This window comes from Mercenaria mercenaria, chromosome 14, assembly GCF_021730395.1.
Source record: "Mercenaria mercenaria strain notata chromosome 14, MADL_Memer_1, whole genome shotgun sequence".
NCBI classification, from domain to species: Eukaryota; Metazoa; Mollusca; class Bivalvia; order Venerida; family Veneridae; genus Mercenaria; species Mercenaria mercenaria.
Genome location: NC_069374.1, coordinates 57,592,207 through 57,618,329, shown reverse-complemented (window position 1 = coordinate 57,618,329; position 26,123 = coordinate 57,592,207). Strand labels below are relative to the sequence as shown.

At 35.0% G+C, this 26,123-nt stretch overlaps 1 protein-coding gene and 1 long non-coding RNA gene across 3 annotated transcripts; both read right to left on the bottom strand.

Annotated features, from left to right (window-relative positions):
* Window positions 1-43: 43 nt before the first annotated feature.
* Window positions 44-6,895, bottom strand: LOC128548289 (uncharacterized). The gene is made up of 3 exons (XR_008366920.1): window positions 6,763-6,895; window positions 3,328-3,378; window positions 44-359 (listed from the first exon to the last, which is right to left on the bottom strand). It is a non-coding gene; the product is annotated as an uncharacterized LOC128548289 (long non-coding RNA).
* Window positions 6,896-13,893: 6,998 nt separating this feature from the next.
* On the bottom strand, window positions 13,894-21,086 carry LOC123527911 (coadhesin-like). 2 transcript variants are annotated; one of them, XM_053522772.1, is made up of 9 exons: window positions 20,541-21,086; window positions 19,657-19,736; window positions 19,278-19,346; window positions 18,851-18,989; window positions 17,931-18,053; window positions 17,471-17,641; window positions 16,874-17,044; window positions 14,979-15,143; window positions 13,894-14,610 (listed from the first exon to the last, which is right to left on the bottom strand). In XM_053522772.1, exons 4-9 carry the CDS (start codon window positions 18,942-18,944, stop codon window positions 14,204-14,206), a joined length of 1,131 nt encoding a protein of 376 aa, XP_053378747.1. In that variant the 5' UTR covers window positions 18,945-18,989; window positions 19,278-19,346; window positions 19,657-19,736; window positions 20,541-21,086; the 3' UTR covers window positions 13,894-14,203. The 2 variants fall into 2 exon arrangements, with proteins under 2 accessions (XP_053378747.1, XP_045163580.2); XM_045307645.2 differs by having other exon boundaries at window positions 18,851-18,980.
* Window positions 21,087-26,123: the final 5,037 nt, after the last annotated feature.

The following is a 26,123-nucleotide window of genomic DNA, read 5'->3' as shown; positions in this document are numbered from 1 at the left end:
TCACTTTTAAAAAGTTTTCATTTCAGTTTGATATTGACGGTTTTCTGTTAGGGCTAGCACGTACTCCAGTTATCAAAGCGAAGCTCAAATGTAAGCTGATGAAGCAATAAAGTGTTCTCGATTCTCCATAGTCGCATCGCGCTTTGCGTTTATATACAGAGCGCACGCAAGCCCTAACGGAACACCAAAGGTATTACTTTAAACATTACGAAACGCAAAGGCAGGTGACTAGAGTCACAGACTGGGACTTTAATATAAACTGCGGAACTACACTGGAAAAATAAAAGAACAATGTGCTAAAATGCTATACAAACCTGCGTATCTTGTATTTGTAAGTATGAAACAGCATATCAGCAAAGCTGAAACAATCAAAAAAGACAATCAGTAAGCAATTAGAATTTAGTCTACGATGGAAAAGATATATTCTAGCATAAAACTGCTGTTTTTGTCACTTTTCGGGGGTGTTTTAACAGTAGAGAAAACGTGTGTTAACAGAGAGATTCTCGCGCTCACGTGCTCTTATAACACCTTTTTATATGCACGTTCCATGGCAGAGCGTAAACGCATTTACGGCCCCAAAACGGATAACTCAAAATGAGATTACGTCAACGTGACAAAACAACGTAGACTTTACCGCGCATTTCGTGGAAATTCAATAACGTTGAGGGACAATATATTCATTTTCCTGTTTTTAACGCGTTTTATGCTAGAATAGAGTTAGCGCATGTTCGTTTCGTGTTATAACATCTGCAGAATCCCTCGGAATGGTTGGTACCCTCGCCCTAACGGGCTCGGGTGCCGACCAATCCCTCGGGATTCTGCAGATGTTATAACACGAAAAAACATGCGTTATCCCTACATAATACACTGATTTTTTTAAAACTTTGAATGACTCAGTAACGAATGGTTTTTGTCATGCTTTTTTTTGTATACAAAGGTCAAAAGTTTGGCATAATGCAAAATTTCACGGATCTTGCAATCAGATATAAAAGTTTGGAAAGCAGAAAACCGGTGTAATGAAGTATTTCGACCCCCATAGAATAACGACCCCCGGTCATTATTCTATAGAAAATGTGACTCCTTTCCTGTAAAATATTGACTCCCCTTATAAAAAACTGACTCCCTTTGAAAACTCTATAGAATAACGACCCCCGGTCATTATTCTATAGAAAAACTGACCCCTCCAAGTAAAATACTGACTCCCTAAAGATGACTCCCTTCGAATCTCATAGAATAACGACCCCGGTTATTATTCTATAGAAAAAGTGACTCCTTCCATGTAAAATACTCACTGCCGAAATTACTACATTCGAACTCTCATACAATATCGATTCCCGGACATTATTCTATTTAAAAATGGTACTCTTTCCGTGTAAAACACCGGCTCCTAAAAAGTCTTTCGACGATAATATCTATTAAAAAGTGATCCCCAACAAACCTAACGGACAATTTTACTGGATCTACAACTCTAATACCCTCCATTGCCAATAGTTAACATTTTGATTGTACTACTACTACTACTGGTGCCGCTACTTCTATTGCTATTACTACATGTACTTCTTCTGCTTCTACTACTACTACTACTCCTACTACTACTTCGACTACTACTACTACTACAACTGCTACTACTGATACTACTATACCTGCTTCCACTAATACGTCTTGTACATCTACCTCTTCTTCTCCTGCTGCTGTTGTTGCTGTCACTTATTCCTCTGCTGCTGCTGCTGCTGCTACTACTGCAACTGCCACTACTACTACTACTACTACTACTACTACTTTCTATTGTTGCCGCTACCGTACTTTACTGCCACTGCTAAGTATTGCAACTTCTATTAAATACTAAATTCTATGCTAGCAGTTTCGTGTGCAGTTTTCTTCTGAAGAATTACTTCATACCGAAGTTTGCAGGGATTATTGACACTGGTGTGTTTTGTGAACGAATTGTGAATTGTTATTTTCCTGGAAAAAATGTATACACCAAGATACAGCGTCTAGAAATAGAATCCCTTTTCCCATTGCGGAATGCTCTGATTTCTGTGTCAAGTGATGGTATCTGGAGCTAATGGTCAAACGGAAGGACGGACGGACGGACAAGGGCAAATCTATATGCCCCCCTCCCCCGAGTGGGGGCATAAAATGCAGCAATTAGGCCTTAGATACATGAGTTATCACTAAATTTGACCAAATGACCGGGGGTCGTTTTTTTATGGGAGTCAATATTCTTCGTGAGGTTCAGTTTACTTCACGTGGGGGAGTCATAATACTATGATCTGGAGGTCATAATACTATGACTGGGGTGTCACTTTTTCTATAGAATAATGACCTGGGGTCATTATTCTATGGGGGTCGAAATACTTCATTACACCGGCAACATGATTCGCTGAAGCCTTTCTCACACGAGGCGCGCAAGCCAAATGCATCTTAGGTCAAGGTACTATTATAAACGACCATTTTTGTTTAAAAAAGCTTTATAAAGATAGATAACAATAGTGCATACTAACACTGTCGGTATAGTTAGACATTCTCCAGCACAACCGTCATTTAAGAGCAAGAAAAAATCGTATAAATTTCAATCACAGAAAAGTGATTTCAGCTTAAGTCTAAGTAAAAAACTTAAGTCCTATTCATAAAACAGCTTAAACTTAAAATAAGTAAGAAATGACTTAAGTCAGAAAACAAAATGGCGTCGTGAGTACGATTAAAGTGTTGTTTTTCAGATGAAAGCATTTTAAACATACTGTGAAATCATTTAATTTCGTGGACATGAAATTTCGTGGTTTTGGTCAAAACGGCAATTTCGTGGGGATATGAATTCGTGGATTTCAACTTTTGAACATAAAATGAATGGGAATTTTACTTGTTCGTCGGGATTAAATTTCGTGGATTGACTCAACCACGAAATCCACGAAAATTAGTCCCCTACGAATATCAATGATTTCACAGTAATTGTGCATGTTTTATCTGTCTGAAATTAATGTTTTCTTTTTTAATGTTTTCGTCCACGATAAAAGACAAGAACTACTTATTAAGTTGTTTTATGAATAACAAATATACTTAAGTAAAATAAATTTCTTACCTAAGTAATACTTAAGCAAATAATCAATTTCTTATACTTATACTTAAGATGCTTTATGAATACGGTCCCTGGTGAGCAAATCCTCCCTATCTAAACATTTATTTCCTCTCCCTATAGATGAATTGCTTATGAAATTAAACTCTGAAGAAAAAACAGCCTCATTACAACAAACATTTTTCAGTCTTCCTAGCTAGGTTCACTCAAGAGCGGGTTTACTCTACACATAAAACAATTTCAGAACAACTTACGAAATTTAGAAAGCCTATATTGTATCATCTTGTCTGCTGATGGCTGCCGCTCTGCGAGACAAGATAATGAAAAAATGTTAATCTGCCGTATTTATACTGTAAATATGACACAAATTTGATAAGTGGAAATGTAAATTCCATGACCCTTCCCAGGGATTGCTGACCTAGCTTATTTCGTGTTTATTTCGAAACATTAAATGTCTCTTTCAGATAGAGATTAATAACGTTTTAAAGCATTGCCATTTGATGTAGAAAATGTTCTAGTACGTTGCATACCAGGATCTTACGCATAATGTAGCTCTCTTGTGCTTTTGAGATACTACTTTTTACTTTGTTGCGCAAAATCGTTCTTGATAAAAATGTACAGTTCTTTCACGCTGCAAATTCTATCTTTAAGCGTCATATTCGCATGAATAAATCATAATAACTATAGGAAAATGTGTACTAAATTATTCATATAAAATTGAATAGTAAAAGCTGATAGTAAATAACAAAAATACACAATCACAACGCTATACATTTACTTTAGGTCCAAATTGTTCAGCTTAGCAAAATAATCAAGCACACCACCAAAACTTTTTTATTTGCCGTCTTAAAGTTTTCTGAGTATATCCTATATTTTAAAAAAAATAAGGATTTACTCGAATTTTATGTTGTAGAAAAAATACTTGAATATACAGAACTATCTTAAAAACAGAAAGAACAGAAAAGTAAATTTTGCATATAGTGTCACCTTTGTTTTGATGTTATGATTCATAGACATGAAATTTGTAATATCCGATATTTTCGTCATGCTGCTGATATTATTCCCATGCGTCTCGGCGGGTTTCATTAATGAAATGATTTTAGTTGAAAACAACGAAAAAGACCGAAGTTTTCGAACCCCATGTACGTTTTTACCTTGCTTTCTGTGTGAGCGATGGCAAATGCATCGACAATCTGAGAACCAGCTACTGTGATATATAGATCAAAAGAGAATCTTTCTAAATGAAAGTAAGTTAGTTTTTTTTAGTTAAAGTTATTTTGAACATTAGCGTAAGAATCGAGCCACTAACTAGCTTTTACAAAAAGCTAACATTGTAATTAGTGTAAGATAATTTGTGCACGAACAGAAATCATATGAAAGTCTCCTTATACGACAACATGTAGTCATGTCTTATGAGATAACGCATGCATTAGGAAACTTTTCATAAAAATCTATATTGGTCACTTGACTCGTCGTGTTTGAACTTAATTGCGTCTAAATCTGTAACATAATTTCAAACATGTGGCGAGTGCAATATTTTTCCACACTGACAGCGAGATTGGCAGTTTTGGACTTTATCTGAAGTAAGTTTTCATACTTTGAGAGTTGGAGTCTATAGAAAAATCACAATTTTGATGACATTGTCGCGTAGACCTAAAGTATAGATTTTAATGAAACTTGTCATAGTCGTAAATATACAATGTATTTTCTATTACATAGTCAATAATTTATCTAAGACCGTGTGTTTGGTTTTGAGTTATATACTTTACTCTGATTTTAGATCCGTGGGTTCATTGAAATATTTTGATAAAAATATGATTAGCTTTATTTATCCGAGCAGTGATGAACAGGACGCCATGAGGCAATTTAACGTCACAATTGACATCATACTGTGTAACAGTAATGCTCTCTTAGCGGTCCGCTCGTCAACCGTTGTTTATTACTTCCAGTTTAGCAAACCTGCAGAACTACCTTAATTCAAATACACCGATTGTAAGCAACTTTAACATAAATTAGACTATTGAGATCTTATTTCTTTCACTAAAGCGTTCAGATTAATATTAGTATTCACATTTTTTCTGCAACTGCTTGCCATTCTGATACCAATGTTTCGTTAATGAATCTTAGTTTTGATTAAGGGAGACCTTTAATGTTATCGACATACTCAAATTATGTGACACATTTAAACAAACAAAGAAAATTTGGCCCGTACTACAAAATTAAGTAAAAAATTGTGGTATAAACTTAATTAAGAAATGTATTTATAGTTTTTTACGAAAAGGAGTGTTATCTAAAACAGTTTAACGAAACAAAATTTAAAGCGAGACTTTCAACAATTGATTAAAATAAATCATGGATTTCTGTGTACATGTATAAATAAGACTCTAAAATCTGATTTGACTTTGCATTTTAAACGAATGCAGTGGAATTTAAAAATAAACCATGAATATGTGTAGAGACAAGAAGATGCGGCTCACTAGAAACATACCAAATCTGGCACTTGATCCAAGCAAGCTACATTGGTTAGAATTAAATTTTTTATCTACAACAAAAGAATAGTAAAATTAATACACGTACATGAAATACTTGTATTTCACGATTATCAGTGGTCTATTTCATTGGTGATGGTCAATGATGGGCCGACAATCGGCGACAATCGAATAATCGTCGGCGTTGCATTCATGAGCGCGATCGCCGGATTCACTTTTCCCTGACCGATTAATTACTTGGAACCCTAAACGGATAATTTAGTTGTTTCTGACCTTTTTCTTTCTGGTCTTTACTGTTCTTTGGGGCAATTACGCCAGGGGAAACTACTCTACGTAAAAATGGCTTCCTCCAAAATCTCGAAAGAAATTGAGTTTATCTGTGATCACCCAGATTTAGGAAGATATATGGCTTTTACAAAATAAAGCCGGAAAAACTATCAACCTAAACTCTTGACAATAGTATGGCAGTATGCATAGCATGCTGTAAGAATTACGCAAGCATATTAGCAAAGGTATTTTCAATTTTTGATTTTGTGGGATTGAAATCATTCCAGTCGTTATTAAGAATTAATAAATCGTTAATACGTTTTTGCTCCATATGATTTTAAATTAATAACACAATATATCACTGGATAAGAGTCTCTGGTGAAATTGTGACCAGTACCTGATTTGAAGTTTACTTTTATGCTGTTAACTAACTTATGTTTATGAAGGGATACAATAGAAATAGGATATTTGATGTCTGTGTGGCTCATTTCTTAAGTGGTGACATAAAACATACAATGTGAGGTGAACTTACAGATATGCAACTAGAGTAACCGATTATCCGATTATATCCGATTAATCGAATCAGTTGGCTTGTCCGATTATGCCGATTAATCGGTTGGCAAATCTAACCGATTTGCCCATCACTAGTGATGGTAGAACCTATTATGAATAGCGGACAGTATGTATAACGACATCATGTGCATGGGCACGCAAAATATGAATTAACCTTTTACATGTATACATAATATCCAGCGTTTGCCAAAGACTATCAGATAATCTTTACACGATACATGACTTGATCATTTACACTTGTATGCGAACTATTTTTACTTTCTGATTTTGTCACATGAGGTACTTTTTGAACCTACACGCATGTTTACCCACGTAAGTACAAACACGCAACCTCTCTATTACAAAAATATACAGCCAAACCTGTATCAAGCAGCTCACTTAGGAATGAACCTTTGCGACTGCCAAGGCAGGTGGCTGCCTAAATCCCGATACTATGAAGAACCTAAGACTGGTTAGGACCAAGGTAGAACGTACAGAAATGTAGGAAATTCGCAATATCTATGACACCCTTTGCAAGACATCAGAACAAATATTCTGAAACTATTCACAAAACAACAAACACAAAGAGCTTGATGGGAAATGACCGCGACTTTTTTATTGATATTGTAATGCCCTGGCATTATGGTATTGTTTACCTGTTCTACTTTCACTTTCGGTTTTCCATTCCCGTCTTGATTCTTCTATTATTATTATTGTTGTTGTATTTTTTTTTTTTGCAGCTTTCACTGGAAAACCACACAAATTTCGACAGTTGTACTGTTTTTAAAATTCAGTTCAACCTGCCTAATTCATGCGTTACGCCAGGAGTCTCTAGCATTTCCCGGTATCACACGATCACTCGATTTCTGATGTAAACAATGTACATGTTGTTATGATTTCTTGCATATCCGCTCCATGTGTACTTGTGTAATAAACTATTTATGCTGAATCCTGTCAGAATCGATTATGTTAATCATTGTTTGTATTCCTGCCAGGTAATTTCAAGTTATTCCTTGTGTAATACTCAATTTTTTCCGATAATATGTAGTCTACAGTTATTGTTTTGCTGGGAGCGGCCATTTTGGATTAACTACTTCCGGTTCGTTGCTACCGGTAACACTGTCTGCATTCTCTGTGCGTTGTGTAAGAATCGCTAAGAAAGTTGTGTTTTACATATTATTGGCTCACCTACTGAACTGCAGAAAGCGTAATCACAAGGTGTTTATTCTATATTAATGTTTTGCAATATTAATTCCTGTGTATAACCGTCACAGTGCTTGTATTTTTATGAGTTTTTGTGTGCTTTGCAGTCGAGCTGCATTTTTGCTGCGTTGTTTTGGTTGCAGTGCAGCAGCGATGCTTTGGTGTTGCACATTGCGTGCATTTGCAAGCTTTTTGGTGCAAATGCCGCTGCAGTGCTGCGCTAGTGCATTGTTTGCTGCACACGGCGTCTGTTGCACAGGTCTTGGGTATAAATACTCGGTCGTCGCTGTGCTCAGGGACTTCAGTTGAAAATTTGTTTGGGTTGGGTCACGCAAATTTTTGAGTTAGGTTTGTTCTTTTACCTCTAGGTTTATATTTAGGTCAAACCTGAACTCTGTGACGTTTAGACACAAGGTTTACATTTTTCATCTAAGGCTACTAAGTAAATTCTGTGTTATTTGCATAATTCCTTATAACTATTTTTTTCAAAGACAGGTTACAAGTAAATTATCATCATTTTTCTAGTGCTTTGAACTTTATCAAAGTGATGCTTTAATTTAATACTAGGATTATATATGTGTACAAGTCAAAGGTTTGCATAATGTCGGGTATTTTATGAGGTAACTTTATTGTTTAGGCTTTCAAGAACCTCAGGGGTATTTTTAATAAATTTAAGGTAGTGTATATGCTGTTGATATAGGTTTAAGGTAGTGTATGTGCCACTTATACAGATATATGCTCTTGTTAAAATTGTTAATAAAATAATTAAAATTGTTAAGAGTGGAAAGGTGTTGTCTCATCTTTAGTAATAATTAATTAATACCGTTCCACCTATTCACCACACAGCGAGGCAACGACACCCTCCACCCTGTGCCCCCACTAGCGCGCAACAATATTGTGGTATAGAGCACGTTTAAATTACAGAAAATGAATATAAACAGAATTTATTCACTAGCTAAATTGCTAAGCAACTTACAGGCAACGCGAAAATGCAGAAGCCTATGTTATTAGCTGACAATGCAGAAACTGGCCATAAATAGCTGATGAGAAAGCAAGGCAAATTATTCAAGGTTTGCTTTAATTTATTAATTGCTATATGCCATACCGAAATGCACATGCGATCGCATGTGTGTTGAGGGCCACTAAATATTTTGTGACATAAAATTCATCCAATCATTTTCAAGCTCTTTTTTCAAAATTACATGCTTTAAAATTGTATGAACTGAAAAGTATATAAAAGTAATAACTAACCTTGATTGAATAAAGACTTAAACAAGACGCCTTTTTTACCATTTATAATGAAGTACCATCTTTAACACCTTTATATTTATGTTTTCTTTTATTTCTTAAAGCTCAAATCCGAATGTCTGCACCTTCATAACTGCGTACTGAAGTTACAGAAAATATCCTTTGAAACAACCTTACCTTTACAAGAAACAAAACAGGAGCGAGTGCTTCAGTAGAACAATCGATTTTATCATTACTATTATTATAACTATTACAGTACTATAATAATAATCATCTCTACACAACGGCGGCCTACTTGAAATGCATTTAAAGTTAATAAATATATTACAATTTCTTTTGAAATAAAGTTCTTCAAAAATTTGTCCATCAAAGCAGTTCCAAACCGCTTCGAAATCAAGCAAAATGTAATCTTACCTTTTACCTGTCATTTACCTTTTACCTTAAATTCATTTTACCTGGTGTGCCGCCTTGTAGAATATCTAAATATCAGTTACAAACTGAAATTACTTAATGATTACAAGGCATTAAAACGAATTAGCAATATTAAATTAATAATGAATTATTGTATTCAAATAAGTAACTGATCTTAATCATCATGATCATGATCATCATAATATCATCATCAGCATCAGCATCAGCATCAGGATCATCATCATAATCATTATCATCGACGTCGTCGTTATATCGTCAACTGAATATTATCACTAACATTTTCATCACATCATCAACGTCACAATTGTCATCATAATACCATAATGTACCAACATGAAATCATATCATTATCATTTCAAAATTACACAAAATCATCATCATCATCATCATCATCACGACTATAATCTCCATCCTACTATATCATAATCGTAATCATACCCGTCTGGTTGGATAATTAGATAAGACTGGAAAAAAATAATAATAGGATTATGAAACAGAATTATCAAATACATGAATGATGGCATGATGCAAGACTCATTACTAATGTGAAGACAATAATTGCAGAATATCACTAGCAAATATACATAGCGATAGGATAGCAACGCGAAATTCTAAGCTATCCAGATAAGCTCAGAATGAAAAATCCGGCAAGTTGCAGGGATTAAACACTTTATTTGAAGTTAACGAAGGCGAAAATTCTCAACAATTTCTCTTGTAAGCATTGGAAAAATAAATTATACAGACAGAAGATTGGTCAGCAGACATGCGCAAAAATATATACTTAGGTATCTAAATGAAGCTAAAAGTTACATTTTGCCATACCGAAGAATGACTGCGATTATAATATATTCGAATTGTAGAAATAAAACCGATATACATTTTATACACCGCGAAAAATAATATTATGTTCGTTGTTATTAACAAATACGGCCAAAAAAGAATAGTTTCAAAGGAAGGTACAGCAACGCTTTGTTGTTAATGCATTAGACACAATCCAAGTAAAATGCTGCACTTACCTTACAGGTAATTAGAAGCTGGAATCGGATTCACATAGCAGGGGGGCTATGGTTGAATGGCAACAACGAACCCATGTGTTATAGATATGTAGCAAAGGTGGCCCACATAAGCAAACAAACGTACGGCCTTTCTCGTACATAGTAATAAGCTCAACTCCCCCGACGATGCTGAATGGCCGGTGGGTGGCCGCAGCACTGCTAAACTAAGTCACAGCCAGTTCGAGGATATATGTTGAATGGTCGACCAACGAAAAGTAAAAGGCTTTCTCTAACGAATGGTGGCACGGCACGCCAACACCAACACCAATATAAGACATGGTCAATCCAATGGCGATCGTGCTGCGAGCCCTGCTGATTGCCATGACCAAGCTATGAGATCCAGTTTTGCAACTTCCTTTAATAAAGGACTTAAATATCGAAAAATTAAACTATACTGTGGACCTCCTTAAAATTGCTACCGTTTTACTTTTTTTAAAACATATTCGCAACTACAAAGCGATGAACATTTTGTTAGTCGCAGTTATTCTTTAATAACATCATCATAATCATAACTATGATTATTATCATCATCGTTATGATCATATTGTCAAACCGTGCAATCGATGCCATGTTGTTATCATGTCATCTCTTTATCATCATCATCTTTATCATCATCATCGTCATCATACCATCAACATGATATTACATGTATCATGATTATATAAGCACAAACAACGTAACACCATATTATTATGTAATCATCATCATCCTCCTCGTCACATCATCACATTATACCACAATTACCACCATGGTAATAAGATTTTCATATAATCAACATATCTCCATCATCACTTACGAAGCAAGTCATTAGTATACATCAATCTGTGAAATTGAAGCCACATAGATAACACAACGATGACTACCTAAACCTTAAATATAGTAATAAAAGAACAAAAAAAATACAATTTGTTTTAAGACAATGTCTATGATTTTATCTGAGATTATATCATACCTCACCGAAAGTTCTTTTGTGAAGAACCACATCAATTTTGTCCAAGAAATGGCAAAGTTATTGCAACTCAGTTTCGATTTTTTTAAATTACACCCCTCCCCCTTGCATTGTGAATACTTAAACAGACATAAACAATGCGCTACAGATTATAATAAATTAGACTGACTGAACTCCCCAATTAATATGTCAAAGGGGGGATAAAACGACAAAATGTAAGAGTGTCTCTAGTGCAGTCCCCTTAATTTTCAACCTTTGATATCGGTAATTGTAATCATCGTTCTCATCATTGCCAGCATTTTTAGTTGTTATCTCTAGTTACAGTAAATTATTCATTGTACCATGATAATTGTCAAGTTGTAAATAATCATACATATGTGCAGAGGTTTGTGAATGAATAGTTATGCAACGCTGAACAACCAATGTTTCTCTTTGTTCCAAGATAAATTTTTTATGCATTACAACAACAAAATTACATAATACTTATCTGCATGTTCGTGTCACAACAACCATTCTCTATCCATCTAGTATCCAGAATGCCATCCAACCAACGTAACAGCTTAATTTTCATACAAAGAGGTAGACAAAATACAGCAATTTTTCTATCGATGTTGTTCGGACGATCTCAGCTAGAAAACTAGTTTAAGGGCGTGGCAAATGTATGCTCGGATTTCTCATATTTTTACCGCCAAGAGTGTGAACTAAAAAATTAACAAATTAATCCGTAACCGGAAAGCCACTGATGTTGCACGATAGCGGATTAGTCAACCCTTACATTATTAAAATTAGTGCGCATATATCACCAAAATATAGCATCATTTATTTCTACAGAACATAAATGCATCTATTTAAATAACACATATATGGTAAAGGTCTTGTTTATTATAGTGTCACCCCTATTGAAAGGACCAGCCAATTTGGCATATGAGACACCTTTATTGTGCGTACCAAATACCTCCCAACTCCTTCCACTATGCCAGACGCCAGGCGGATAGATGTCAGTAACCATTCATTTAACTAGCTCGCGGTTCACGATCTGGCCTTTTCGGAACGAGTTCCATGACAAACTTTCCCCGTACGACAAACAACTTTTTATCATTATCAACTTTTGAACCAAAATCATACTTAAGATCGAATAGAAGAAGTTCTCTTTAAGAACTTTAGTGCTCACACTCACATTTATCGTTCAGTTAATCAGTAATAAGAAGTTCTCGCGTTTATGTTTCAAAAGGTACCGCTGTGTTAAGGGAAGTAATTTTTACTAAGGAATCGGAAGAATTGTCCCGTCCTGTACGGAGAATATGGTTGTTAAACTTGTTTGAGCCTTAGGTTTAAATATACAATCTAGCTCGAGAGACCACGTCTGTTAAAACACCACTTGCATTAACAGCCCAGTTTTCTGTCCCATTTTGTAATGTTAAAGAATCAAAGCGACCAGTTGCATAAAGAGACCACTTACTGCCCTTTCCTTAGATGGTCTCTTATTGCAGGTTTTACTGTATTTTAGATCACAGAACTATCGACTGACCGTTTAACGCTTTAGAGAGATTTCTAAATAATCGACAATGTTTACAAACGGGTCGTGTGTTTATGTAAATAAGAGTTTGCCTTAAAAAGCCGCTGAATAACTTGACTTGTTTGTTTTCATTTGAAATAAATTATACCAGATTTGTATAGCGCCATTTTCATGACAAACACATATTCAAAGACGCTTTATACATATATATGGGATACACTTGGAAAATTTCAGTTCCTTGACCGAAATTACACTAACTTATACTTACTAATAGACGCACTTTTTAATTTCGAAACAAATGAAATGAATCTAGAGGTGTGTCCGTTTAAGTTTTCTGTAAGAAAGCGATAGAATTTTTTTTTGAGATTTCTAAACGCATGTTTAATAAATATATTTTTTCGTTCTATAGACCTAATGAGAAAATGCAGCAAATTTGTTTATCAAGCACTTTTAAACTGTAATAAAGCATATGCGGTAAACATTAACGTGTTTTAGTTTTATTGCTATTATGCATTGCATATACTAATTCCGAAACAAACAGTTACGTAAATATAAACAAAATAGCTGGTTCGAGCTCCTTAAACAGTAAAGTAACGGTTTCACCAATGCGTGCATTAAATTCAAATAAATCTAGTATCCCTATTACGTTTTTAGCTCGACTATTTGAAAAAAAATGGAGAGCTATACTATATACCCCAGCGTCGGCGTCGGTAAAAGTTTTTATGAAATGGTAATATCTTGTATACTATTAAAGATATTAAATTCAAACATAAAACACCTGTTTGTTAAAACAGTCTCTTCCTGTAGGCAAGAGTACATAACTCTGTCCAATATTTGGGCTGAATTATGGCCCTTTTTTGGACAATGAAATTGGTTCAGATTTCGTACAAGTCCATGTTTTGTTCAACTACTTGACATATTGTATAGTCAATTGTACATATGAAAAGTGGATCAAACAGTTGCGTAATTATAAGCACATTAGCTAGTTCAAGCTCCTTAAACAGTAAAATAATGGTTTCTCTTATGCGTGAATTAAAATTCACATACATCTAGCATCTAGTTTCCCCAATATGTTTTAATACAAAATCATATACAGTTAAACCTTTGTGTAAAGTCTTACATGTTACAATTCAAAAGAAATTGTTTTTGTTGACATGACCCAGGTGGTCTCTCAAAATAGATGAATTTATACTGTTTATGATTAAAAGGGAAAGAAAATATTGTCATACAAGCAGATTTTACATATATTGTCCCGGTCTTTTCTCGAAGGTTGTCCTTAACAACGACTTGAACTTTATACGTATATGTTTTGTTTAATGTATGGATGTACCGGTATTCAATGAAGTTGAAATTTATAATTTTCATATATTGTCTGAGACCACATTAGGGTTAGAATTTAGTTTCACCATGCATACATATTTACAAGTGTATTAACATGCCTGAAAAGAAATTCCTCAAGTAAGGACCCTGAACGATATAATTATAGCCACTGTATGATGTAGTCGTCCATTGTACAATTACCTTTTCATGTTTTGTTACTCTAGCAGCAGTTTGAAGCAAAGGGCATATATATGAGTCGGCATTGTATCCAAATTTAGAGGCATATGTTCTACCTCCAACCTTAATGTCAAAAAACAAATGTTTTCCATTCAAAATACATAACTGTGCACTGAAAGAATAAGTTCCATCCACTGGTGCTGTGAATTCTCCTGTAGAAACATCGTAAGCTCCTCCTTCATTAACGACAATATTGCTGAATATCATGGTCTGACCAATATCAGGACCTGTGTCTGTCACATTGTATGCATTAAAGACAATATCTGGAACTAAAAATATACATATTATAATTTGTTAGAAAACACATTGTTATACCTACTGTATGGTCAAGATCATGTAATGACACATATTTTATTTTGTTATTATAAAATAAATTTAAGTAGATCTAAGATTACTTTTAACAATGTAAAAACCAACCAGTATTTCAGGAATTTTCATTTCAGGAACATGATCAATTTGAACGTGGTTTAATTGATAGATCACGGTATTTATTTTCATTAATATGACAGTTTTGATTTCAGTTGTTCGAATTATATCTTCTTGTTACTTTTCGTCTTTCAAGTTTTAGTTTTATTCCACGGTAATGCATTCTAGACTGGTATATGTAATTATCATTTTTAAAGTTTGAATGGCTTACTGCAAGAATTGTTGTTGCAAGATGCAATTTGCATGTTTTTGCCATCACAATATTTGCCATTTAAGGAAGGACTGGGATACTTGCACGTCCTTGTCTGGGAACGTACTCCTCCGCCACATGACACACTACAGCTGTTCCATGTACCCCATTGAGACCATCCACCGTCTGGATGATATATTTAAATATGAGCCGCACCATGAGAAAACCAACTTAGTGCGTTTGCGACCAGCATGGGTCGAGACCAAGCTGCGTTTCCGCGCAGTCTTGTCAGGATACATGCTGTTCGCTTTCAAAGCCTATTGCAATTAGAAAAACCATTACCTAACAGCATGAACCCTGACCAGACTGCGCGGATGCGCAGGCTTGTCTGGATCCATGCTGGTCGCAAACACACTTTGTTGGTTTTCTCGTTGTGTAGCTCATATAAGAAAGACTTTCTTACAGTCCTAGTTTACTGGTATACTTGACTAAAATTAAAAGCGTCATCGTTTTCGAAACAACTTCTATCTTTGTTGAAACTGATTTGAATTTATACATTTTAAAGATTTTCTTTCTGTGGCAAGAGATAGGGAATCGAATGCCATGTAGAGAAATGTCCCAATCTGATTAAAGTACATCTCCTATTACGCTACGCACAGGATCTGAGAACGACCTATTCATAGCCTCGTTCTGACGACCCTTTCGCTAGCCAATCGGAGCTTAACTTACAACATTTTGCAAATCTACCTGTAGCATTGACTTTTTATATTAACAATTCTTATGTCGTAATGTGTCAGATAGCCGGTTAGCTCAGTCGATAGGCCACTTGCTTTGTAAGCGAGGGGTCCCGGGTTCGAGCCCTGGAATGACTGCACATTTTTCTTGCTTTCTGACATTCGAACAAGTCGTACGATTGGTTAAAATAAAAATGGCAATACTGGAAATCCAAGATATACAGAAGACGTATGTGAATGGGTCATTCTCAGATCTTCGTTTAGAAGATCAAGTACTTAAGTCAGATTGAGAAATGTCCAGTGATGTGAGAAGAGCAGCATTACAGCAAACATTCGCAGAATATACTGTCCAAAAATATGAAGTGTCTCTAGAAATATGTTCCATAACTGAATTCAGAAATATATATTTCTTTCTTCATTTTACGTGCAAAATATGCGAATATGAAAAAACTAAAAGTGACGGAATTGGATTTTTCACAGTCTTACAGCAACACTTACAATAGATTTAATCATGCAACCTTTCCCATTTCAAACTTTCTTAATCACCTTAGTACAATACTTCGGCTTATTTTACAGTACTGAGACAATACTATAAGATTATATACCAAGTCCACGAATGATCATTGCATACATTTGCAATGGAATCGGAATCGTCACTAGTTTTCCATATTGACGTCTAAAAAATCGGATCCGTGACGTCAAAGCGTAAATTTACTTTATTACTTTCTTTTTATCTAGGTCAGTATTATCTATTTTATTCAAGCTATTGAACAAACTAATAATATTTATATAACATCAATATGTGAAGATATGTATGTAATAAAAACGATTGTTAACTTTGCATCGAGAAATGTGAACTAATTCTTTTAAATAAGTGAATACTGTAAAAAGCAATATGGAGTTTTGTATTGGTTAGATAAACCACTGTTAGAAGGTAAAGCAGAACAACGTTCAACTTGATGAAAACATGTGCCTACACATTTATGACAACTTTAACAATTGTAACGAATACATTTAATAGCGTGAGTGAGAACTAATTTTACTTAGTGCTGTTACCGTGCCAATGCGAATCTGTGCCCACTTCTTTTGTCATAATGAAATGCTTGATGACTGGTAATTTTCTGCATCACAGGTTATGGAATACACAACACATTTTAGACTATAAATAAGAAGAGTGTTTACTTGCACATGGTCCTGGCATACATAGCCTGTCATCCACCGGGTCCCCGAAGCAATGATCCCCAAACCTTGAAGGATAAGGATTTGTACAGTTACGATGACGTTTCTGTATTCCAGTATCACAGCTGACAGAGCATGTCTCCCAGTCAGACCACTTTGTCCACCCGCCATGCACTTGAAATACACAAAAGGACAAATTTACCATTTATATTTTATAGGTATTTCTCAATATATACTTCCGTACACACAGATATAGACAACAGTACATTTTCTTCATAAATTTGTCACCGTAACCGGAAAGACCCAAATTCTAAAATAGTATGGAACGTTTACAATAAATGTATGAATATTCGATTAACATTGTGTAAAGTGATGGTGAATGTGTTATAACTTACATCGTACATATGACATAATACTTGGTGATTGGTGGCATTGATATTATTACATGAGAATATTAATCAATAAAGAGAGAAAAAAAGCTCAATTTATGAGGAGAGGTGAAAATATTATAGTGTTTTGTTAATGCCGCGTTTTATAGTTAGCATAATGCATTGTTTTCAAATGTAAAAAATAGCCAGCCACAGTGTGAGACATACATACCGGGACAAAGTTGTTTGTGACATGCTTTCATATCTGTTGCGCTGCCAGAACAATTTAACCCCCCGTTAGCTGGCGGAGGATTTGTACATGTTCGAGTCCGTGTCTGTGTTCCATTTTCGCACGTTACGTCACACGTGGACCATGCTGTCCATTCAGACCACATTCCGTCAACTAGAATGAAAATGGCGTATATATACATTTGACTGGACGTAATAGATAGGTAAATTGATAGTAGGAAATTTAAAATGTGATATAAAGTATATATTAAATGTTGAGAGAATTTTAAACTTTCAAACGTATGCGTTAATACAAAAATGGCTACTACATGCTTGCTTTGCCAGATAACTACACTTCTGTTTTATCTGTGAAAAACATTTTAGTTTTGTTCTTTTCATAAGTGCTCTATATGATAAGTTGAATGTACACAATCAACTGTCTAAAACACTAGGTGAATTTTTACCCAGAGTGCAGAGGTCGCAAAATCGAGGACAAATTGATTTTGCATGCTGGATGTCTTCACATATATTTGCCACCGTGTTCATGAAAGCGCAGTCGACTTTAACGTCATCTATGCATGTAGTAGCTGAAAAAAAGTGAAACACTTATCAGGCAAAATATCAATTATACCGACGTCCCAGAAATGAACGGTCGTAAGTAAAAAACAGAACTTTCGAGAAAATTGAAAAACTGTATATTTTGCTTTGCACATTTTTGAAAGACCTTATAAACGAACGCTTTTAATTACCAACAGCCATGGTTGTCATGTATTTACCGATCTGATGATACTTGCGAAATTGTTAATATGCATTTGTACAATCGTCAACAATGAAAAGTCGCATCTGCTAGTTACGAACTATTAACTAAATAATTGTTGTATCCAAAACCAAATAATAATTATGCAATCCCAAAAGGTCATATGTGGCAGATACGGCATTTTATTTCAGTAGATATTCCTAAAACACACCGTGCAATTGGACGTAAGTAACAGAAACGATCTTTTAGTAATAAAATGTCATTTTTGGCCCAATAAACAGGGTCAAAAAATATTATGATTTTGTGTTCAGATAAGGTCCTTTCGATGAAATTATAGGAAATGTGTAGGTCATATAGGGTCGTACCTTGTATGTCTGGTACGTCGATATCATAAATTGCCCTATAACTTTTAAGAATTCGATTTTGATATATTTATGTTTGCTTATTTTTAAACGTAGCTTTTCGAGGTTTTTTATTAGTTTTATAAAAGCTCATACTCATCAATGGAATATTACTACAATTTTTGAACCCTTGTATTCAGAAATGATGCTGTAATGTATGAAATATTAAGTGTTCGTCTTAGATTATACTCTTTAAATTGAAAACATTGCAGAAAGGATTCCTTACGTTTGGGGTGATTGCAGAGAGGTTTATTGCAATTGTCCGTGCTGCAACATTCATGACAGTTGTCTGTTTCACGTTCCTGTAAATCTCGACCCATTAGTTCGGAGGCACCACTCCCATGCGTACTGCATTGCTGTAATAACTTTTTTATAAAAGTGTAAGAAGAAACTTAAATATTTTTTTCACAAAACATATTCAAGTTTCAGGATAATGTAATCATGAGCACCACCGTTTTTTCAAATCTTTTATGAACGTACGCGATTCGTACCATCAGAAATGTACTTTTACCAAAATATAATTTTGTTGCAACAGACACGTCTGTTTATCTGTGTACATGTTTCCGATCCATATTGATTTTTGTCCGATAGAAATGTAATCATTTCTAATTTTGATTTAAGCGAGATGTGGTTAATAGGAAATTGGTATTTACATGCTTGTCTATGCATCCTAGTGTATAAATCCGAGACTGTCCATTAGTCCTTGTGTCTTTGTAACATGACTAAAACAATAACAAACACCACTAAAGAGTTCTTAAAGTCAAAATAACTCTACTACCACCCTTACTACAAGACATAAAATATAATAAATGGCTTATATCTGGATTTAGCACAATAAAGACGCAATTGTCCAATAAAACTGTAGTTATGCAAGAAAGCAAAACAAAAGTAATAAGATGAAATATAATTTGAATCCATATTTGATTTGTAGTCTTTTCCTGTTTTCCCTGTTGTAATTCATAAATAGCTTTTATGTTATTTTACAAAATATGTTACCAAACCACTAAAATATTTACATTTAAGTGTACTCACGTGACCGGCGCTGCACTGAACAGTGCGGGAACAGTTGTTTACATCCTCAATATTGGAACAACTGTAACACTCAAGTGAAGCTGCAAACAGAAAACTATAAGGTAATGATTTCCCCTCATGTTTTATTGGACAGAATGTATATAGCGCTAGGTAGTTTTCTGCGAGTATACGATGCATTTTGATTTTAACTCATATTTCTGTAATTTAATCCAGTTCATTCGATCGAAACACTACTGATAAATTTGGGAAGGTAATTCTTTTACCACATTTTCATATTGATTGGAACATGGTCTTTTAATTGGGTTCCATTTATCTAAACTATTAAATTAAATGGAAAATGAAACATAAAAATATGTTTGAATAGATGCCCAAAGATCAGATGCGTTCAGCTTGAATACTCCCTATAATGGTAAATACGTATTTAGCATAGTTTTATGCACCAGGATCCTTTTAAATACTCTTTTATGCTTTATTTCCCTCTAGTGCTTTGGTGCTTTGGTAAAGACTTCGGTACCACTGACATCAGACTAAAAAGAACATGTCAAATATATCCCTGTACATATTTAAAGTTTATGACATGTACACAACGCCACAGTTATTACGTTCTGGTCTGTTGTCGGTATTCAGTACTATGAATTTTGTTCCATCATTCGTCTAAGTATTGATAAAATGACAGAATCAGTGTTCTATTTTGGCGAATACAAAAACTTTACTATTTCGGTATGCTTTGAAGTGTTGATGTTAAAAAGGCCTTTAAATAGAAAAGCAAGTTTATCATAATCATTCCAATATGAGTCACAGATTTGGGCTACAATGTAAACAGAGGTACTACACTGAAAAAGAAACAACAACAAAAGACCAATATGTTAGAATTCAATACAAACCTGCGTATTTTGAATTTGAAAGTATGAAACAGCATACCAGCAAAGCTGAAAATAGCGTCAATGGCAATCAGTAATCAACTAGAATTTAGTCTACGATGGAAAAAATATATAATACACTGAAAAGTTGTAAAGTCAATCTGCTTGTACCGAATGGGGTTTGTCTTGGATTTCTATGTACGCTGGTCATAATTTTGGCATTATACAAAATTCCACAGATCTTGCAATCAGATAAAATAGCGTGGTTATATCAGCAGATTGATTCGCTTCAGCCTTTCTCACACGGGGCGTGCAAGACGGATGCGTCTCAGATCAAGGCACTTTTAGAACAAACCGTATGTTTTTTAAAAGCCTATAAATATATACATTTAGAATAAAAGCGAGTAATAATACTGTCTGCATAGCTGGGCATTGTCCAGCGCGCCTGCGATTTAAGAGCAAGAAATAATAAAATCATATAATTCTCAAATACGAAAATATCTTCGTTTACGCGTGTTCATTTATTAAAGAGTCCACAATTAATTAATAAAGTAAAATGATAATAAAACGTTTCCATATATTTTTTTTAATCCTGTCGGATATCAATACTTGTAACTTCTAATAAGAAAACCTCTGGTTAGCAAATTCTCACTATCAAAACATGTATTTCCTCTGCTTATAGCTGAAATGTTCAGTAAATTAAACTCTTTACAACAAACATATCCCAGTCTTCCTAGCTTTGTTCACTCAAAAGAGGTTTTACTAAAAACAATTTCAGAACAACTTTCGAAAGTTAAAAAGCCTATATTGTATCATCCTGTCTGCTGATGGCTGCCGCTCTGCGAGACAAGATAATGAAAAATTTGCCGTATTTGTAATGAAAATGTGACAGACATTTGATATGTACAATCCATGACCCTTCCCGATGACCTAGCCCATTTCATGTTTATCTCGTTACAGTAAATGTCTCTTTTAAGTAGAGAATTATAACGATTTAGCAAAGGAAGCATTGCCATGTGCGCAAAACGTTTCCGTACGTTGCCTATGAATGCAGTTCATTGATGCAATAAAACAATTCTTACGTTCAAACGTTTATTTTCCGTGGTCTATATCAGGATAGTATTACGCATTGTGTAGCTATCTTGAGCTATTTTATACTTTCTTTGTGTGAAATCGTTTTGATAATAATTTACAGTTCTTTCACGCTGCAATTTTTATCTTGAAGACTAGATGAAATAAAACGTCGACTGACAAACGCCGCCATATGCTAGTATTTTAGTTTGACAGTTGGACACCATAAACCCAACCACTTGACAGATGAAATATTAATAGTTTTATACTATAGCGTTTTAATAAATGAGGTAATTTCAAACTCGGTAATGTGTGTATTTGTGCAAAATATCTTGAAAATTGAAAAACCATAGCACTGTGCTATGTAAGATATTGGACCCCAGCCGTTAGGTTGATGTTCCTATTAGAGGTCAAAACAAATGTGACTTCTTTTACAATATCTGCACATACATTTTTACTGATGTATATATGTTACATTTGTACATGTACATGTTAAAGTGTTGTAAAGGCAGTGTCTAGCTCAGATATATATACATTCAAAGAGGCTGTACACGCATCAAGTATGTTTTTATGCACACACTGTGCGGTGCAAAGCTGGCACGAGAACAGCTTCCTCAGTAATAATCAACTCACATACTAGTAAATAAATCATAATAAAGGAGGAAAACATATGTTAAATATTATTTATATAAGATTAAATAGTACAAATACAAAGCAAAAGCTGGCAGTAAATGATAACAAGGCACAATAACCATTCTATATATTATCGAATACAGTCCAAAAATGTCAATCTCACTTTCAGAGTGAGAAACATATTGCATTTGCCACATGTTTGAAAGAGTGTACAGCACTTTAAGACGTAATTGAGATCTCTATGAAAAGGAGCGGTTTCCTAATGCATGCGTTATCTCAATGGACATGACTACATGTTATCATATAAGGAAACTGTCATATGATTTTTATTCGTGCCCAAATCATCTCACACTAATTTCAAGGTTAGCGTTTTTAAAAGCTACTCAGTGGCTCGTTTGACGCTAATGTTCAACTAAAACTAAACTGAGACTGTAAGATCCATGATGTACATATACTAGTGTACCTTTGGCCAGTTACGAAAGAAAGGAAATTACTTTCATTTAGAAATACTCTCTTTTGGTTTATATATTACAGTAGCTGGTTCTCAGCTTGCCGATGCATTTGCCATCGCTCGCACAGAAAGCAAGGTAAAAACGTACATGGGATTCGAAAGATTAGGTCTTTTTCGTTGTTTTCAACTAAAATCATAGCATTAATGAAACCCGCCGAGAAGCACCGGAATAATATCATCAGCATAACAAAATAACTGCTATGAATTATAACATCAAAGGCAAGGTGGCACTCCATATATGCAAAATTTACTATAATTTAGCTTTTACTGATATCAGTTCTCAGATATTTTTCATTGATATTTTATAGATCCATGAAACTTCTAATCAATTTCCATGGTAATCTGGTAAAAATGTTATTGTTTTTTTTTTCGTGGACAGAGAATATTTTACATAAGTTGCAGTTTTAAGTTAGAAAATAAATCTTACATACCAATAGGATATCCTTGATCATAGAGATTATGTGGTAATGTTACAGATTATTTTTTAATTAATTATGATAGTGTTTGATTTATCTCAATGCAAACTTCACTTTCTGTAGATTTTGAAGTAGCATTTATAAATTGAGCTTTGTTCAGTGTTAAGCCATACTCTGCTTAATTTCTGAAATGGACTGGTCCATTACTTAATTTGGGCAGTATCAGTTATTACTCAGATGGATGTTCGCTAAAAATATAATGACTAAATAGGGAACAGTGCAGATCGTGATCAGACTGAATAAATATGCAGGCTGCACTGGTCGCAAAGGCAAAACCACTTGCTGCCAGCAGGCTAAGCGTTATTAAAGCTTTAATTTTTATGTTAAAAACAAATAAATCAGCTGTCCCAGAAGATGTTATGAATATTTACATTTTTTTTATTTGTTTTTCTTCTATTTACTTTTCTTCTCTTCTTTATTTCATTAATCTAAGGAACATTACAGAATAAATGAGAAAAATAGCTTAACCTTTTTGTGCCACCCATGAGTGGTGGAGGCATATAGATATGCTCTTGAGTGCATCCGTGCGTACGTGCGTCCGTCCGAAGTTCGTGACACGCCTAGCTCAAAAAATATTTGATATAAATTAATGAAACCTTCCCTGAGTCTTTATCATGATATGAACTTGCGCACCTTTTATTTTTTGTCTGGCTCCGCCCCCTAATTTTAGAGTTATAGCATCTGAAAGAGTCAAAAATGTACATTTACACCTTGTGACACGCCTAGTTAAGTATTTGATATAGATTCATAAAACATTGCATAGGTCTTAATCATGATATGTACTTGTGCACCTATTATTTTTCATTTTGATCCGCCCCCTACTTCTAGAGTTATGGCCCCGGAAATAGACATAATTGACAACTTTACCTTGTGACACGCCTAGCTCAAACAGTATTTGATATAAATTGATGAAACCAGAAGTGCGCACCTCCTATTTTTTTCGCCTGGCTCCGCCTCTTATTTTTAGAGTTATGGTCCCTGAAATAGTCAAAAACGCACATTTTCACCTTGTGACACGGCTAGCTCAAAAAATATTTGATATAGATTTTCATGAAACCTTGCATGAGTCCTTATCATGATATGAACTTGCGCATCTCCTATTTTTCATTTGCCCCCCCCCCCCCCCCCTTATTTTTAGAGCTATGTTTAGTTTCTCAACATGACCATTTCGGCCTGGGTGGTTCCAATACCTCCGCTTTCATAGCCTTGGGTATTGTTTAATCACCTCTTGGATATGGTCCCTGTTTTTTAATTTTGTCTTTTGACAGTTCCTGTGATACGCAGACTCCATATCCTCAGATCCCCTATCTAAATTCCAGTTTGTTTAGCACATTGTTTTCTCGTTTGGGGCAAACCCTTTACTTTATCTGGTGACCAATTGCCGCTCTTCATGGAATTACACGCCTCAACACGTGTATCATTGAAGATTCCATGTTCACCGCCGTTTGAGTACATCGGCGGATGTCTCTAAACATTTTTTTGTACTTTTATCATGTGTAAATGTTGAGTTCTTGAACGGTAGCATGCATTCCACTACCGTCCATGAACAGGCTCAATCAAACTGAGCATGCAACATTTTCGTTTTTGTCGTGATGAGCGACCTGTGAAGTTTCCACTTTTCTCTATTCTATTATCACAGCAGCGTTGTTTGTGTCGTGTGGCGGCCGTAGAAAGTCTCCCTGTACATCCAATATGGGCTGTTATATATCGATCTTCTCAGATCGTTCAGCATGACTTTCATATCGTGTTATTGGTACTGTTTAGTTTCTAAACTTACAATTTCGGCATGGGTGGTTCCAATACTTCTTCTTTTATAGCATTGGGTATTGTTTAATCACCCCTTGGATATGTTCCCTGCTTTTTAATTTCATCTTTTGACAGTTCCTGTGATACGCAGGCTCCATAACCTCAGATCCCCTATCTAAATTCCAGTTTGTTTAGTTCTTCCCATTGTTTATTCGTTTGGGACAAACCCTTTACTTTCCCTGGGGACCAAATGCCGCTCTTCATGAAATTACACGCCTCAACACGTGTCTGCGGATGTCTCTAAATTGTTTTTTTCTAATTTTTTTATACTTTTAGCATGTGTAAATGTTGAGTTCTGCTCAACCCGGGGCTAGAGGGCGTGGACGGTAGCATGCATTTCCACTACCGTCCATGAAAAGGCCCAATCTCAAACCGAGCCTGCAACATTTTCGTTTTTGTCGTGCTGAGCGAGCTGTTAAATTTCCACTTTTCTCTATTTTATGGCCCCTGAAATAGTCAAAAATGCACATTTTCGCCTTTTGACACGCCTAGATAAAAAGTATTTGATACAAATTGATGAAACCTTGCACGAAGCTTTATCATGATATGAGCTTGCGCACCTCCTATTTTTCATCTGGGTCCGCCCCCCTATTTCTAGAGTTATGGCCCGTGAAATAGTCAAAAATGCACATTTTCACCTGATTATGTGCCTCACTCAAAAAGTATTTAAATAAATGTAAATTCATGAAACCTTGCTTGAGTCTTTATCGTAATGTGACCTTGCACACTTGGCATTCTTCTTGAGAATTTAACGTTTATTACAGAGTTATGGCCCTTGAAATAGTCAAAATAGTGGATTTTGATTGTTTGTGATGCTCATAGCTAAAAAAGTATATGGTATAGAATAATGAATCAGTATCATAATTTTTAGGCTATACCCCATTAAGACAGCAAACATTTGAATGATTTCCCCTTATTTTTGACAAATGTACCAGTGGGGGTGGGGGGGGGGGGGGGGGGCGGGTGTGCGCGGCACACCCTGTGTCCTACAGACACTTTCTAGTTTCCAATAGGACATAACTCTTATCACCCTCCGTTTCCTATCTTTCAAACTTCCTTGCTCTATTCTCTCCCTTTTGTTAAAAACATGCAGACAGGTACACATAGATT